Source organism: Bidens hawaiensis, unplaced genomic scaffold, assembly GCF_021521415.1.
Source record: "Bidens hawaiensis isolate Kalapana, Puna unplaced genomic scaffold, B.hawaiensis_p1.1 tig00017684_1, whole genome shotgun sequence".
Classification (NCBI taxonomy): domain Eukaryota; kingdom Viridiplantae; phylum Streptophyta; class Magnoliopsida; order Asterales; family Asteraceae; genus Bidens; species Bidens hawaiensis.
The window spans coordinates 300,403-316,588 of record NW_027492672.1 but is presented as its reverse complement, the minus strand read 5'-3'; the positions used below and the strand labels follow the sequence as shown (position 1 = coordinate 316,588).

Here is a 16,186-nt window from a genome sequence, read left to right as displayed (position 1 = left end):
GTATTTTTTCACACTAATTTAATTATTTTTTTGTATTCTAAAGTTAAATTAAAACGGTGAAAACCAATACAAAATATGACGACACCGTGCTGTTTAGGACAGAACGGAACAATATCGCAACGTGTTAGACAATATTCAAAGGACTATTATAGTGTAGTAACTAAAATCAAAAGGACCAAAACATACAACCTAAAGAAACACACATCTCTCTCTCTCTCTCTACAAACACAAAATCAGATCAATTTAATTCAATTCAAAAACCCTTAACCAAACCAACCAAAGTCTTTCTCTTCTTCATCTTCATATTCATCTTATTCTTCATTTACCCATTTAATCATTCAATCTTTTATTATCAATCTATACATAACACAAGTTCTTGATTCAAACCCACATCAATTCAACAATAATAATCTCCACTGTTTGTATCAAAGACGATGAATAATAATAACAATAGTGGAGGAGTTAAGCTTTCAATCCCACATACCCTTAGAAAGACGATTCTAAGCCTGAAAGAGATCACGGGTAATCATCACAGTGAAGATGAGATATACACAACGCTCAAAGATTGTAACATGGATCCAAATGAGACTGCCCAGAAGCTTCTTTCTCAAGGTAACCCATTGTTCTTCTTTCAAGATCCTTGTTTTTGATCTGGGTTTTCACCTCTCATTTTGTTTCTTTTAGGGTTAGGTTTTTTTATTATTATTTTTATATATATTTTTGGGTTTATTTATATGGATTTAAAATGTTAAGGAAATTAAAGGTCTTTACTTTGGTTTTATGCAGATCCTTTTCATGAGGTGAGGAGGAAGGGAAACCGAAAGAAAGAGGTAAGACGAATGAGTCCCTGAATTCGGTTAGTGTAAAAAGTTTTAAGCTTTTTTTATTAAGGTGATTAAGTTATTGTTTGTTTGTTTCAGCAGAATCTTGTTAAGGAGTCTACGGATGCTAAGTGGAAACCGGGGATGCAGGGTCGGGGAAACTGGGGCGGTAGGGGTAACAGTAACTACCCGTCTCGCCACATTGTTCATGGTAATTTACGAGTTGAATGTAATTACATGCTTTATTTGTTGTATTGATGACGCTTATTATTCTTCGTTGAACTCTAAAGCCAATAAATGAGTGTTTGGATGTGTGTTTTGAAAGTGATTACTTTTGCAACTTCGAGAATTAGATTTAGAATTTTAGAGTTTTAGAATATCAGTTAAGATTGGTTTTTGTCTTTAAGACGGTTATTACATGTAAATCAAGGACTAGTGTTGTAATGAGCTAACAATATAATTTTTGAAAACCTAGATGCAGGCAGTAGCAGGAAGGCTTTATCTGGAAAAGAAAATGAAATAAATCAAGGTGCAGTTGATGGTGTAATTCTGCCTGCACCTCGTGATAAGAAGAATAAAGCGGTTGCAAGGTGTTTATTTATTTACAGTATAATAATCTTTTAATTTTAATGTATAAGGCTTAAATCCTCACAAGTTACAATTTTTCTTTGATTATTTTCAGTTCTTCCATTGTTGCTGATAATAAGGAATCTGAAGTCAAAATTTTGACTGCTGCTTTGGGAGATTTGTCTGCTGACCCTGTTCTTCCCGAAAGTCAACAAACTTCTCTTGAAAAAGTCAACGAGACCTTGGTTGAGAATAAAAGGCCACCTTCAAATTACAATAACAGGTCACAACAAGCGATCACGTCTCACAAGGGTATTAAATCATTTGACTCATAACTCTTGTTTAATGAATTTAAAGTGAAATATGTATGATATTTTATGTTTTTTTTATTACAGTCGGTTCTGGTAAGGAATGGAAGCCAAAACCAACAAATCTTGTTCCCATTTCCGTTCCAGTTGAAGTTGAAACTCATTCTTCATCAAAGATTGAAGCTGTTATTCTCGAGTCAAAGAAATCACAGATTCCAGATGGTCAACAGGTTATTATTCCAAACCACCTTCATGTTCCTGAAGCTGATAAACTAGGGTTCTGCTTTGGAAGCTTTGATGCTTCTTTTGGGCTTATTTTAAACACCTTGATTGGGCCTGGGCCCATGAGTGACAAGAGCCCATCTGTTTCCGAGGCTTCTGAGGAGATCACTGAACATATAGAGGAACATGCCAATAGGAATCAAGATGTGTTGCCAACAGCTGATGAAGTGTCGTCTAACGTGGTTTCTGATCACACCGAATCCAAGCAAGAGACTTCACTCCCAGTGCCAGGTAATCAATATCCAGTGGCTCATAACTTCATCCCACCGATCATTGGCAGCCAGCTGGCACCTTTTGAAAGCAACGAGTCTCAACCTCGTGATGCTTCTAGCGTCCCAACCTTTGTTGTAAGTATTTGATCTTTTTATTTTCAAGAATCATTTGAACTATTTATGTGATTCTTTTTGTATATTATTGTTAAATGTAGGTTCCACAACCGTTTGACCCAGTGGGATATTTTCACACACCCAAGTACAACGGAAACGTCTCGGTTTTATCTCATTCTCAACTGACTTCTCAGTCCTCACAGGAGGTTTGCATTCTTTTTTTCTTAATATACATGTACTTTTACAATTGTGGTTTAATAATATTTATTTAATGCGTTACAACAACAGGTTGGTGTGGGTCCCACACCGTTAGCGTCACAAGCAGGCGGGGTAATGCTGCCTCAGCAACCACTGCCGATGTTCAGGCAGCCGACTGGATTACATTTACCGCATTATCCTCCAAATTATATCCCATACGCCCCGTATTACCCTCCGTTTTACATTCCTCCACATGGCATTCCTCAGTTTTTGAGTAACGGTGCGTTCCCCCAACAACCGCCACCTGGCAGTATGCATCCGGCTGCCAAATATCCACTTCAGCAATACAAGCCTGTGACAGCTGGCAATTCAACTTCTAATGATGACATTGGTGCGTCTCAGTTGAAGGAAAGTAATGTTTACGTAACAGGACAACAGGTAATTTAACTATTCATTTAAATATCTAATACATTGTAATATCGTATTCATATATTGCTTACGTGACTATATTCATTTGCAGGCAAGTTCTTTTTATAATCTTCCTCAAGGGGGTCAAGTTGCATACGCACCGACACAAGCCCCGCACACAACTTTTGCTGGTATGTATCAACCAGTCACCACCACACCTGTTCACCCACTTCTCCAACAACCTCAGACAATGGCGAGCGGTGTTGACATGGTGGGACCCACATCTACAGTCTATCAGCAGCCGCCTCAGCCCCCTCAAATCAACTGGCCTAACAACTACTGAAAATCAATCCAGTCGCTTAGTTTTTAAAACCAGATTTGGAAAATGGTAGAGAAATCATGATAAAGATACAAAATGTTGGAGTTGAGTGTAAAGCGTTTCATAGGAGCCCGTTTTCAAGTTAGTTGAGCTCGTTTTCTCCCCTCGAGAGTTTGTGTAAGCCTGCCTATTCGTGTTAGAACCGCCATGAGAGTTGACTGTCTTGATTCTTGTCTCTTTTGACTTTTTTTTTTTGGGTTTGAAAATTGAGATTTTATAGGTGGTATAAGTGTTGGGCTTTTAGAGGGTTTTGTTATTTTGGTGTTAACTGTAAAGTGATTTTTGATAGCAAGAGAGGATGATGTACTTGAACTGTAGTAATTGGTACTTGGGTATTTGGTATAAGCAAAAGCAGCATTCATGATTGTTTTTGTTAGAAAATTATTTGGGCTTTCAAAATTAAAAATTGTTTTAACTTAGTGGTTTGCTTCTAGGTATGAAGCAAAAAACTAAATTTGAAATAGCTACTTGTTCTTGTTCTTTAGAGCTTAGGGTTTCTTCGGAAACAACCTCTCTAATTTGGAATAGGGGTACGATCAACATATACCCACCCGGTCAACATATCTCAGACCCTTCGCAGACCTTATTAATAGATTAATGGTCTTGCTATTCTTGAGATTTTTACTAGGTATGACTATTGTTGTTTAGATGATCTTGTTATCACATGTCCAAATTCCTTGTTACATCATGAAATTCAAATATTTGTCTATATTTATGTGCTACAATAAGCCAATATTTGATTTATATCTTTTGTGAAACTTATGTAGTGAGAGTGAGATTTGACTAAACAAACAGGGAAAGAGACCATACCATTGTTTACAATGCAAAACATGTTTTGTTGCAGCACGGAAAGAGTCTTTGTTTTTGTTTTTTAAATGGGTTGGTCACTTTCTTATTTGTTTAGATTTTTTTTGAAAATTGACTTTCATTAAAAACAAACACAACCAACGACTATCACCAAGACGGAGAAAGACGCCGAAAGCCAAAAACCAAAAACCAAAAACAACAATCACGTTACATCAAATAAACACCATCTTTTCCAATCCACTACACCATCTTATTTGTTTAGATTATCTTTTTGACTAAGCTTTTAATATGAAAGACTTTCTCCGGAGAAAGATTCCTTATGGAATTATGACTACATTTATTAAAAGCGTTGTTTTATAACAACAGGAAATAAAAATATTGCTATTAATGAAACCTTTATTGGGTTTTTGTAAGTGGTTATTTTATTTGATTACTTACTACAACATTTTTAGAGCTATTCTTCGTATCGGTTTTGACTTGTTTTGTAGTTGAAGTTCATTAGACGATTGGTCCATGGTCAAACTGACGTAGCATCAACTAGGAGATCTTGTAGTTTTGATTTGATCTTGAATAGTTGATGTACTGTAAAATCGTCACACCAACAATAATCCTTTTCTCATTTGTGTAGATTCCTTTTCATAGCTAGAGTAGAGAGATTACATCCGGTCTACGGTCGATCCATGTCGGCTGTGGACGAGTTTGGGAGATTTGTTTATATATATGGTGCTATCATCATCATCATCATCATCATTATCGTAGTATTCATACTATTTTTATTCAGATAGTCAGATACCATTAGGCCAAAGACTCTTAAAGTAATATTATAGCATTATGCACACCTCTCCTTAAACTATTTCCCAATGTAATTTTTTTTCATGGTTTTCCATTATTCTTGTTTGTCTGGTTTCTAGGTCCTTGCTAGTTTTTGTGTTTATATATATATATATATATATATATATATATATATATGTATGTATGTCGTTAAAAAAATATAAATAAGCTTGTATAATAAAAAATCTTTACCAAACATTTTCCATTTACCAAACATTTTCCATTTCATAAGTTTCTCATGTAGCTGTGGAGAAAATAAAATTATAAGCTTTCTATGATATTTTTATGTCATAAAATAGAGTGTATTATGATGACAGGATGTTTCAACAAATGTGAATGTAAATGATTTATAACGGTTCAACCAAAAGTAATTATCTCGTCACATAAGGATTAAAGAAAACACGGCTATGTGATGTTTAGTACATAGTCTTGTTCTTGCAACAGGAATATATATAGTTGTGCTACTCGTCTACTTATCCTAGTCACCCGTTGTAACCGGGAATTTGAAATTTGTGAATTAGAGGGCACATGTATAAACATGGGTGAAGCCATATTAAACGGAACGTATTCACATGAACCATTGAATTTTATATTTTTAGTAGAGTATATTAAGAAAATGGAATAAACCCTAAAATAGGTTGGAATTATTAACCCACATAACAAAAAGAAGACTGATGCAATGGTTAAGATTGTATTTACAATTTTAATGCATACCGATGTGATTTACTACTATCATTTAAGAAGGTTGGCACTTGAAGAACACGACCATGTAAAGTTTCCTACATATGTGATACCCACAGATTTTAAGATAGGGCAGGAATGACATTTTAGTCAAATAAGAACCAACTGTATATATCATACTATAAAAGTACAAAGGAAGTTTGACTTTAGTCAAAATTTGGAATGGATTCTTCCATGACCCAAAACAGATTCTTCCATGGAGACAGATTTTATAATGATAAGTGTTCATTCGAAACTTCTTAGCAGACATGGTTTATCCTTAATTTGACCAAACAACTAACAAGTTTAAGGATAAGCACCATTGCAAATAAAAACACACACACTAGTTGAGTAGATGTTTTAATGCTTTATTAGCCTTCTACCTTTAGTGTTCTTTTAATATAAGATTTTCACAATTTCAGTATCTCAACCGGTATATTAAGGCCATCAAGGAGTATGATCCTACTTGCAACCGCACATCACTTCAAGCCACAATACAACTAACCGGTACTCTTAATGGCAAACTTGTAAAAACTGGAGTTCTAGCGAAAGAATCGGGGAAACACAATGATGAGGAATTCATGACATCCAATCATCCCCAGGCAAGAAGTAAAAGACCACCAACAACAGCCATGCTTGCCACTCCGGCTTACTTCTGAAAAGTTCTAATTCATGCCATATAATTTACCAATTAAATCATCCATCCGCTATATTACGGCAACATACAAAATCGATATATGATTAAATCCAATGGCAATAGATTTTATAATGGTTAGTGTTCTTTGGAAACTTCTTAGTAGACATACATTTTATCCTAAATTTGACCAAACAATTAAACAAGTTTAAGGACAACACAAACAAAACAAACACACTCAATGACTAGATGTTTTAACGTTTTATTCACTTTATACATCCAGTGGCCCTTTAAAATGTCAAAACGTGTCTTCAACAACCAATTATTTTAACTCACGTGTCCAATAAAACAAAGCCCATTTATACATCATTCAAACAAACTTAACCCAAACATAACGCCGACGAGTGTCAATTGTTAAAAACTTAACCCACCGGAAAATGATCGGAAAATCAACCGGCGAAGAAGAATGCAACCGGAAACAAACGTTAATCGATGAAATATCCGATCGATTGATCAACGGAGACATGGTGACTAAAATCCAAGCGGCTAGAGAGATCAGAAGCATGATTCGTAATCGCAATTCCGCCGGAAAGGTTCGCGTTAAATTCGCCGGCTCCGGCGTTATTCAGCCGCTGGTTCTGATGCTCTGTTCACAGCACCATGACGCTCGTGAAGTCTCGCTGCTTGCTCTACTAAATCTTGCTTCCAGAAACGACAGGTTAGTGCTTGATTCAAATTCCGGTGAACTTAGGGTTTTGGGAATACACCAAATTGAGTTAGGGGTTGCGTTTAAATCATCAAATTTGAGTTGGGTCTATGTTTAAATCATCAAATTTGAGATGGGTTTTTGTTTTTTCTAGTTAGGGTTTATGTTTTAATAATCAAATTTGAGTTGGGTTATTGTTATTTCAAGTTAGGGTTTATGTTTAAATCATCAAAATTGAGTTGGGTTTTTGTTTTTTCAAGTTAGGGTTTATGTTTAAATCATTAAATATGAGACGGGTTTTTGTTTTTTCAAGTTAGGGTTTATGTTATTTTGATCACAATTTGACAATTTGTTAATTCAATTTACAGAAATAAAGAACTAATAGTGACATGTGGAGCTATACCTCCATTAGTGAAGCTACTTAAATTTCAAACCACTGGTAATCTGAGAGAATTAGCCACTGCTGCAATATTAACATTATCTGCATCACCAAATAACAAACAAGCAATAGCCAGTTCCGGGGCCGTCCCGCTTTTGATTCAGATCCTCAGCTGTGGGACGATTCAAGGAAGGGTGGATGCGGTAACTGCACTGCATAACCTAACCGCCACCGAAGAAGAACTAGCCATAATTCTTGATTCTGCCGCCGCGTCACCGCTAATAAACCTCCTTAAAGAATGTAAAAAATACTCCAAGTTCGCGGACAAAGTCACGGGTTTGATTAGAATATTATCCAAATCTGATGAAGGAAGACTCGCCATCACAAAAGCAGAAGACGGGATATTAACGTTGGTTGAAACTATTGAAGATGGATCTTTGGTTAGCACGGAACATGCGGTTAGTGTTCTGCTTGAAATGTGTAAGAGCTCGAGAAGTAAGTACAGGGAGCTTATTCTTAACGAGGGTGCGATCCCGGGCTTGTTGAGGTTAACTGTGGATGGGACCCCCGAGGCCCGGGACAAGGCTAGGTTGTTACTGGAGTTGCTTAGAGAGTCTACTGCTGAAAAGAGAATGAGCTCGTCGGTTGTGGAGAAGATGGTTCATGAAGTTGCAGCACAGGTTGAGGGGTCAACGGTGGAGACCGCACAGATATTGTTGCAGGACATGGTTCAAAGAAGCATGAAAATGAGGTGATTTTAACTAACCTTATAGGGATTGTAAAGTGAGATATTGTAATGGGAATATGGTATATGCAAACATCCCCACTCATTTTGACCAAGGGAGTTTTTACATAACAAGATTAGTGGTGTTTCAATCTGTTTTGACTTTTGATGCTTCTTTTTAAAATTTGTTTTTGATAAAAAAACAAAGTCTTAAGTCTTAACAATCCAGGCATCCATAAGTAACTAATATTATTATTGATGGTCAATAGGTCGTTGACCATCTTCTGATAAATTTTAGTATAGATTAAGCCTGTTATCAAACGGTTGGGTCAACTAACAGGTCATACTGGGTCGGTAAAAAAAACATTTGGTTTGGTTTGAAAAACAGGTTCTGACCCGATCTCGATTGGATTGAAACGGGTTCTAACCATAATGAGATTGGGTTGAAACGAATCATTTCAGAAATATACGAAAGATGTAGATTTAGTTGTAGGATCAGAGCATCTAATTTTCATAAGGGCATGAAAACATAAAATTACCACTATCCAAGCATATCAACAAAAGAAACACTAATTAGTCAACTCAAGCATATCAACAAAAGAAACACTAATTAGTCAACTCAAAACTTGACTCTATGGTGCTAAAAGTTTAATATGCTTCACCAACATCACAAATATTTGCACACCCTAAAGTAACACAATCTTGAATCGATAATAATCCTGAAATAAATAAGAACATCAACTTAGTAAAAAAAAAAAAATCAGAGGAATAAAAGAAATATGACATATATCGTATCCAGAGTTGTAAATCCAGTCTTGGTGCATGCCATGAACTGAAGCATGTAAATTAAAAAGCATCAACCCTTTCAAGCATGTGAAAATTGTTTGTGTTCATTTGACCCAGAATGCTTCCTTTTTTAAACAAAAATACAACTTTTTTAAAAAACAACTAGAATTTACTGGTAATGTTAACCTTTCCAATAACGCAGTAGTCTTAAGTTTTCGATAAAGTATTTTATACGCCCATTTGCTAACGGATTTAGGATTTCCCCGTTAGGGGGATGGGACACAATATGGGTCGGGTAAAAACAATGAATGATACTAAACAATTAACAAATGAAAATTTTACATGAAATAAACAAACAATCTAATAACTAAATAATTTTAAACACAAGAAAAGTAGAGAAATAGTTGAATAATAATCATTTTTTGTAGTACTATACATATGGTTCTGTATTATTTTTTTTTGTTTGACTGGCAAGTTCCAGCAGTGAAAAAACAAGACCCCTTTAATGACTAAAGTGCCCCAATTTGGTAATCAGAGGATCAACCATATTACCCAAATGCTAGAATAAATCCTTAAAAAAAGTCTAAATATCTATAGACCAAAGTGACACCCAAAGTAACCTTCCCACAGTAAGAGGCTAAAAACCGACCCACTTCACCCATGCCCGTCTTGCTGAAGATTTGCCCTTCTTACAGTCAACACGAATCCAAGAACCAACCCGGTTCTGGATGTTCTTGAACAAGAATACCTCCTCCACATCATAGATCATACTCTCGTATCTCCTAAAAAACACCATAAAACAAACTAATGAAGATGCTTTGAGGTCTTATTAGTAAATCTATCAATCACAATTTGCAGATGCATTGTATCATAGTAGCGAATCTAAGTCAGATTAAAGCTAAGAAGAATAAACAAATCAATATAGGCTACAACGTATATCAATACACAAAACATGAACTTTAATCGAAAACAACTAGGACAAAGTTTCAAACTGCTAAGGACGTTGTTAACGAATCGAGCCATCGTCTTTATTCTTCGCTTACGAGCTATAGCTCTTTTCTAAATATCAAGACATAAAACACATTCGACATTTATTTAAAAGACAAATTTCCCATTCAAAACACTAGCATGAAGCTAGCTGAAATAAATGCATTACAATTATTTGACCACCATCAGTTTTCCCTCCCAATTACATTAACCTTGTTGAAAATCAAAAGTAAATTTCTTTCAATCCTCCCATGTCACATAACTTAATTTTGATCTATTCCATACCCAAAGGAACTTGTATCTGGACTTGAAAATCATATATCGTGAGGAACCATGACCATATAGAGCTAGCCTGCCATACCACTTGGGCAAAGCCACACGATACAAATACGTGCTCCGTCGTTTCATTATGATCCCCGCAAAGACCATACACAAGCGAGACAACAAATATTTACAAGTCTCCAACGCGACCTGTGTAGATAGACGATCCAAACCCGCTCTCCAAGAGTCCAAGGACATGAATTAAGGAATAAAAATAAATACTAAAATTAAATGTTTAAGTATATTAACAAAAAGTAAAAATAAAAAAGTATACGAAATTTGACCTGAAATTAGGGCCAATGGAAACGACGATTACCGTGTGGGACCCACCTCTAAATTCCTGATTGTCGGTGGATCTAATCACACGACTAGATCAACACAATAACCTCATGACTGCTAACTTACGCCATGTGCCCACCTATACTATACTGCTAGTCTCACTAAACAATAGCCAGCAGCTGAGCTCAAATTCAACCCCAATCATCTGCACTAACAAATGCAGATCTGAAAAACCCACATCGTCTATATCAATATCTAATCATATTCCACTCTTAATTCCATAATGTAAGTTATAAATTATTATTCTTACAGGTTAGGGTTACATATATATCCAGATCTGTAAATTGTGTTTGTTAAATTAAGATAATGATGCAAGGCCGAGGTTTACCGACACGGTCCGGTAGTAGTTTCCGACCGGAGAACCTAGGACAAAACGCATTAGCCATTATCGGAAACCTATTTTTCACGTTTTTTGTCATCGCCGTTTTAGACTTCACAATCATTGCCGCCACTTACGAACCCGAAGACCCCTTGTTTCATCCTTCAACTAAGATGACAAACTTTTTAACTTCCACTTCCAACGCGACATTCGTATCTGATAGCACCCTTGCGAAAACCGGTGAGGATTTTATGGTGGCCAACGAGACGGTGTTCGGCAGCGTTATAAATGCTACCGATGTTGGTGGTGCGGCACTGTCCGTGAATACGGAGGGAGAGGTTGAGGAGAAGGAGGAGCGGGATTGTAGCGGTGAGGTCGATAAGGCGGTGGATTGTACGGATCCGGAGGTTTTCCATCTCATGATGTCGGCTGCGATTGATCGGTTTAAGGATATACATTTTTATCGGTTTGGGAAGCCGGTTCGTGGGTATAATGATAGTTCGTGTCATATGGCGTGGCGGTTTAGGCCGAAAGAAGGGAAGCGGGCGTCGCTTTATAAGGATTATCGGAGCTTTGTGATCGCTCGGTCGACGAATTGTATGCTTAGCGTTGTGAGTATTGGGGATTATCATTCGGGTGGGAAGGCGAGGAAGAGAAGGCCGCATCAGAAGGCGGGGTTTGAGAAGACGCCGATGGCTGAAGATGATAAGAACGTTGCGGTTCAAGTGGTTGGTGAGGTTGTGAATGATACGCTTCCGGTTGTTGAGTCGAAGAAGTCGTTTGATCAGGGTAGGTATCTGTTGTACCAAGGTGGCGGTGACAGATGCAAGAGTATGGATCATTATCTTTGGAGTTTCATGTGTGCATTAGGTGAAGCTCAGTACTTGAACCGAACGCTTGTAATGGACTTGAGTATTTGCTTGTCGTCTGTTTATACCAAGTCGGGTTTAGACGAAGAAGGAAAAGATTTCAGATTCTACTTTGATTTTGAGCATTTGAAGGAGTCTGCGTCTGTTTTGGATCAGGGTCAGTTCTGGTCGGACTGGAACAAATGGCATCAGAAAGACGGGTTGAGTATGTCGCTAGTGGATGATTTCAGGGTCACCCCCGATGAAGATGACTGGCGTGAAGGATACGTTGATAATGCGAAAGTTTGGGAGTGTTGAGCCGGATAATTACTGGTACAGAGTGTGTGAAGGTGAAGCTGAATCGGTTATACAAAGACCGTGGCATCTGATATGGAAGTCTAGAAGATTAATGGACATAGTATCAGCAATAGCCGCAAAGATGAACTGGGATTTTGACTCGGTTCATGTTGTGAGAGGCGAGAAAGTGAGGAATCTAGAACAGTGGCCGAATCTTGCAGCGGATACTTCACCTGAAGCGCTTCTTTCTTCGTTACAAGATAAGGTTGACGACGGAAGGAATTTGTATATTGCAACCGATGAAACTGATATTTCGTTCTTTGATCCTTTGAAAGATAAGTATTCCACTCATTTTCTTGATGAATACAATAGTCTTTGGGATGAGAGTAGTGAGTGGTATAGTGAGATGAAAAACCTGAATAATGGTGCTGCGGTGGAGTTTGATGGATACATGAGGGCTTCGGTTGACACTGAGGTTTTCTTGAGGGGCAAAAAGCAAATAGAGACTTTCAATGATCTCACCAGAGACTGTAAGAATGGCATCAACACATGCAGTTCTTGAGGTTTTGTGTTCTCTCTTGTATTTGTATGTTAAAAATGTTCACTAGATTTGTTCTTTAAAACTGAGAATTTGAGGTTAAGTAGAACTGTTCTATTTATATTTTATATTTACCCAAATGTGTTTGTTCACTAATAGTAAGTTATGTTTTTGTCTCTTTTTTATTAATTTTGTGTATTGTTGTAGTGATTGTAGACTTGTAGTTGGTTCAGAAAAGGTGCTAGTCCATTCTAGAACTTGGAACAAGAAACATGATGTTTTGTAACTTTGTTACATTATGATCATGTCCAAAGGATCTTTTAACACTCACCAAGACCATCAAGTTTAGCTACACGTCCTAGCTAACAATTTAACCGGCCGTATAACTCATAAAAACATGTAGGTTGTTATACATACGAGTTGTCATGTTGTTATACATGCCATGAGTTATTAGACTGACACATCATGCATCATACATTGTAATGTTATACATGCCATGAGTTATTAGATTGGCACATCATACAGAGCGCATGAGGGGGTATGTTGGCATATCATACTGGCCATATAAACTTCATCATCATCGTACTCAGTATATCCCACTAATAGGAAAACTGTGGTAGGGTCTGAGGAGGGTAAGATGTAGACAGTTTTACCTCTACCCCATAGGTATAGAGATGTTGCTTCCGGTGAGAACCCCGGCTCGATAGACTTAATTTACAGAGTAGTGTATAACAACATCCTACTTATATACATGGCTAGTTTTAACTACTTTAAGTTTGCTAAATGTCTTGATTTATGTCATCCAAGTAGTCTAGCTTCATCCACCACCAATAACTGTCACATTTCACAACGACCCACCGGTTGCGAACCAAACCACCACGGTCGCAGTACCATACAAAAAAATATAACAGATGATCTCTTTGATTACTTCCTTCTAAAACAGTCTGTTTCAACATGGACCATTGTAGTTATGTGATATCACAATTTCATTACACATGCATTTCTATTAACAAGATAATACTAATGGATTGTTTTTAGCTTAGGAATCATAAAAGCAGAATTTCTAAGCTGTGTGATGTCACAATTTGATTTATGATCTGAAAATCAAATTTATGGTTATCCAAACTTTAGAGTAAAAGCAATAAATCATTTATTAAATAGAATTTACTAATTCTAACATTGAGTAACAAATAAGATAATCTCCAACCCACCAGTAAAAAGCTTTAAAATCTCTCTGTCTAAACTAAGCGTAAGTCTAAACAATATGCGAACATGAGAATATTGACTAAGGGTGTAAACCAGCTAAGCCGAGCTCAATCTCGATCAGACTCGAGCTCGGCTCATTTCAACATGTTTTTCTAAACCTTGAACTCGGCTTGGGATATGTTTTTTTCAAGCTTGGACTCGCCTCATATTAACTAACGTATATGCATTTGTGTATTATTTTTATATATTTTGAGAAAAACTTTAAACGAGCCAAAGCTCCATAATATCCAACAACTATCTCATAACCTTTGTATTACCGAGTGACCGAAATGAAACACTTGTTTCTTTCTCATCATGCTGAAATGCTTGTTGGACATGACTATACTTACCTGGTGGAAGACCATCCTGGCTTGAAAAACTTTGTTGTGTGATTCTTTTGACCAGTTATAACCACAAATCCTGGGTACCCGCTTTATTTATTTTTCGCATGTTCCTAATAGTAAATCATGCTTTCTATTTTTTTAAATGTGTTCACTGTTGTCGTAGTCGGGTCAAGAACAAGAGTGGATTTTGGGTTGGGACAGTATCGATGTCACACGAGTTGTAACTCAGAATCAAGATAAGAAGCTGGTTTATTAGTGGACCAGGTACAAGAAACGACGTGTTCTGTTTCATTGTGTTCTTCACTTCTTTAGTCCCCTTTCGTAGGAATAAAAGAACCAATTACGCCATGTCCATATGCATTATGCTCGTGTTGAAAGGATCTGGCAGCTGATAGACTATTAATCATAAAACAATCTGAAATAAATGGGTTGATTTGATTCATTTTTGTATGCTAAATAGCTTGATTTAGATTACCCAAATTATACATTGCTCACATACAATGGATCTAAAATCTAAATGATCCTTTAAAATGTACCCCAAATAGTCTCAACGATCAGACCCTCCATGGCCCCTACGTAATGGTGTTTCACGCCCATCTTGTTGCCATGGTGCAGCTCCATGCCCCTTACACCACTCCACAACACACAACCTAATAAATGCGTGAGAATACTAAATCTTAACGACTCATTTCAAACTCAACGCATTTTTTATTTAGTGTACAGTTGGCCCGAACCCAATTTTCACTTTCTTAAAGGTAGCTTATTTTGACCCGTTAGCCAACCAACCCGCCTGTTTCACTCTGCTTAAATCTATAGCAGAAACTAAAAAATACAAGAAGAAAGATCAACTTTATATCTGATTTAAACCCTAACCATCATAACCAAAAAGAAGAAAGTTCACAGCTTCTCAGGTGCATACAACACCGGAAACCTAAACTCCTTTTATATACACAAAGCGGGTAATTTCAAGTCAACTACACCAAGTGCACAACACAACAAGCCATCGCTAACTAAAAGCCACTAAAAACATCTAAAAAACTCGAGTACAGAGTCTACACAAACCCCTATGCAACACTGACCACACTACTAACTACTAATATACGAAAACCACCTCACATTGGGCAAGTATTCTCTTCAACCTCTTTCGGCATCATCATATGGTTCCTGCAAAGCGGACACGTTACATTCCACAACTTCAGCCACTTCTCAAGACAACACTTATGGAAAACATGCCCACACGAAAGCCGGTTAATCTCTGCATCCAATTTAAACTCAACCAAGCAAACCGAGCACTCTTGTTTAGTTTGACAACACAAGGAATCATAAAGGGTCGATGGCGTTCGGCTTCTAAACTCACCCATGTAACTTTCGGAAGGGGTTCCTCGGCACTCAACCGACTCAGTCAACGCTTGGCCCGAGTAATCTTCCCCTGACGCCACGTGGATCCCGATCACATGAAGAATGGAACAAACTATCCCTTTCATGACCGATATCGACATGACCGTGTTGACCAGGATGACACACAGGACACCAGCATCTGATGGGCTTTGGTATGGTGAGAGGCCCATTTTGTTGATATAACCTAAATCCATATCATCAAGATTAATAAAGTTTACATCTTTATAAACTTATGTTATCTTTTTAACAAAATACAAAAATCTTGAAACATCAAAATAACTTTCAACTAATTTTCTTGAACAGACACTGCAACTTTTAATATTACAACACACCCCATTAATAATTGATAATTCATTAATTCATCAAATCCAAAGCTTTGAACAAATGTCTTCACATAACCCTAAAAATCATGATCAAATTAGGGGTAAATTTAATAAAACAATAATTTGAAACCTTAAAGGTTAAAACTTTATGTTCTTGCAATCCCATCAAGAACAGAAACTTAATTTTAAAAAAACAAGATTTTGGTGATTAAAAAAATGATATAAAAATAGAGAAAACAAACACCCAAAAGGGTATTTAAATCAATACAAAGATACCCACTTTTCAAATAGAACACCCACATAAGATCCAAATTTAAGTGAAATCAAGAGATGAGATCTATAACAAAGGGT

General features: G+C 36.8%; 2 protein-coding genes and 2 pseudogenes across 3 annotated transcripts; 3 read left to right on the top strand and 1 right to left on the bottom strand.

The window, feature by feature from the left end:
* Nucleotides 1-202: 202 nt before the first annotated feature.
* LOC143554476 (GBF-interacting protein 1-like) lies at nucleotides 203-3,679 on the top strand. Its single transcript, XM_077044222.1, has 9 exons — nucleotides 203-612; nucleotides 787-830; nucleotides 921-1,032; nucleotides 1,297-1,411; nucleotides 1,504-1,700; nucleotides 1,784-2,325; nucleotides 2,406-2,510; nucleotides 2,593-2,941; nucleotides 2,976-3,679. Exons 1-9 carry the CDS (start codon nucleotides 435-437, stop codon nucleotides 3,251-3,253), a joined length of 1,920 nt encoding a protein of 639 aa, XP_076900337.1. The 5' UTR covers nucleotides 203-434; the 3' UTR covers nucleotides 3,254-3,679.
* Nucleotides 3,680-6,762: 3,083 nt separating this feature from the next.
* On the top strand, nucleotides 6,763-8,389 carry LOC143554467 (uncharacterized). The gene is made up of 2 exons (XM_077044214.1): nucleotides 6,763-6,999; nucleotides 7,356-8,389. Exons 1-2 carry the CDS (start codon nucleotides 6,806-6,808, stop codon nucleotides 8,119-8,121), a joined length of 960 nt encoding a protein of 319 aa, XP_076900329.1. The 5' UTR covers nucleotides 6,763-6,805; the 3' UTR covers nucleotides 8,122-8,389.
* A 2,113-nt stretch (nucleotides 8,390-10,502) lies between these two features.
* Nucleotides 10,503-12,645, top strand: LOC143554475 (uncharacterized; annotated as a pseudogene). The gene is made up of 2 exons (XR_013139027.1): nucleotides 10,503-10,748; nucleotides 10,827-12,645. The product of XR_013139027.1 is annotated as an uncharacterized LOC143554475 (transcript).
* A 2,581-nt stretch (nucleotides 12,646-15,226) lies between these two features.
* LOC143554481 (putative E3 ubiquitin-protein ligase XERICO pseudogene) lies at nucleotides 15,227-15,682 on the bottom strand (annotated as a pseudogene).
* Between the last annotated feature and the right edge of the window lie 504 nt (nucleotides 15,683-16,186).

Excerpts from the sequence above, each read along its gene's own strand:
- LOC143554476 (XM_077044222.1), top strand. The coding sequence starts at position 435 with ATGAATAATAATAACAATAGTGGAGGAGTTAAGCTTTCAATCCCACAT. Across the intron at positions 1,701-1,783 it reads AGCGATCACGTCTCACAAGG|TCGGTTCTGGTAAGGAATGG; the intron begins GTATTAAATCAT and ends TTTTTATTACAG. Across the intron at positions 2,942-2,975 it reads TTACGTAACAGGACAACAGG|GTAATATCGTATTCATATAT; the intron begins TAATTTAACTAT and ends ATCTAATACATT.
- LOC143554467 (XM_077044214.1), top strand. The coding sequence starts at position 6,806 with ATGGTGACTAAAATCCAAGCGGCTAGAGAGATCAGAAGCATGATTCGT. Across the intron at positions 7,000-7,355 it reads CTTGCTTCCAGAAACGACAG|AAATAAAGAACTAATAGTGA; the intron begins GTTAGTGCTTGA and ends TTCAATTTACAG.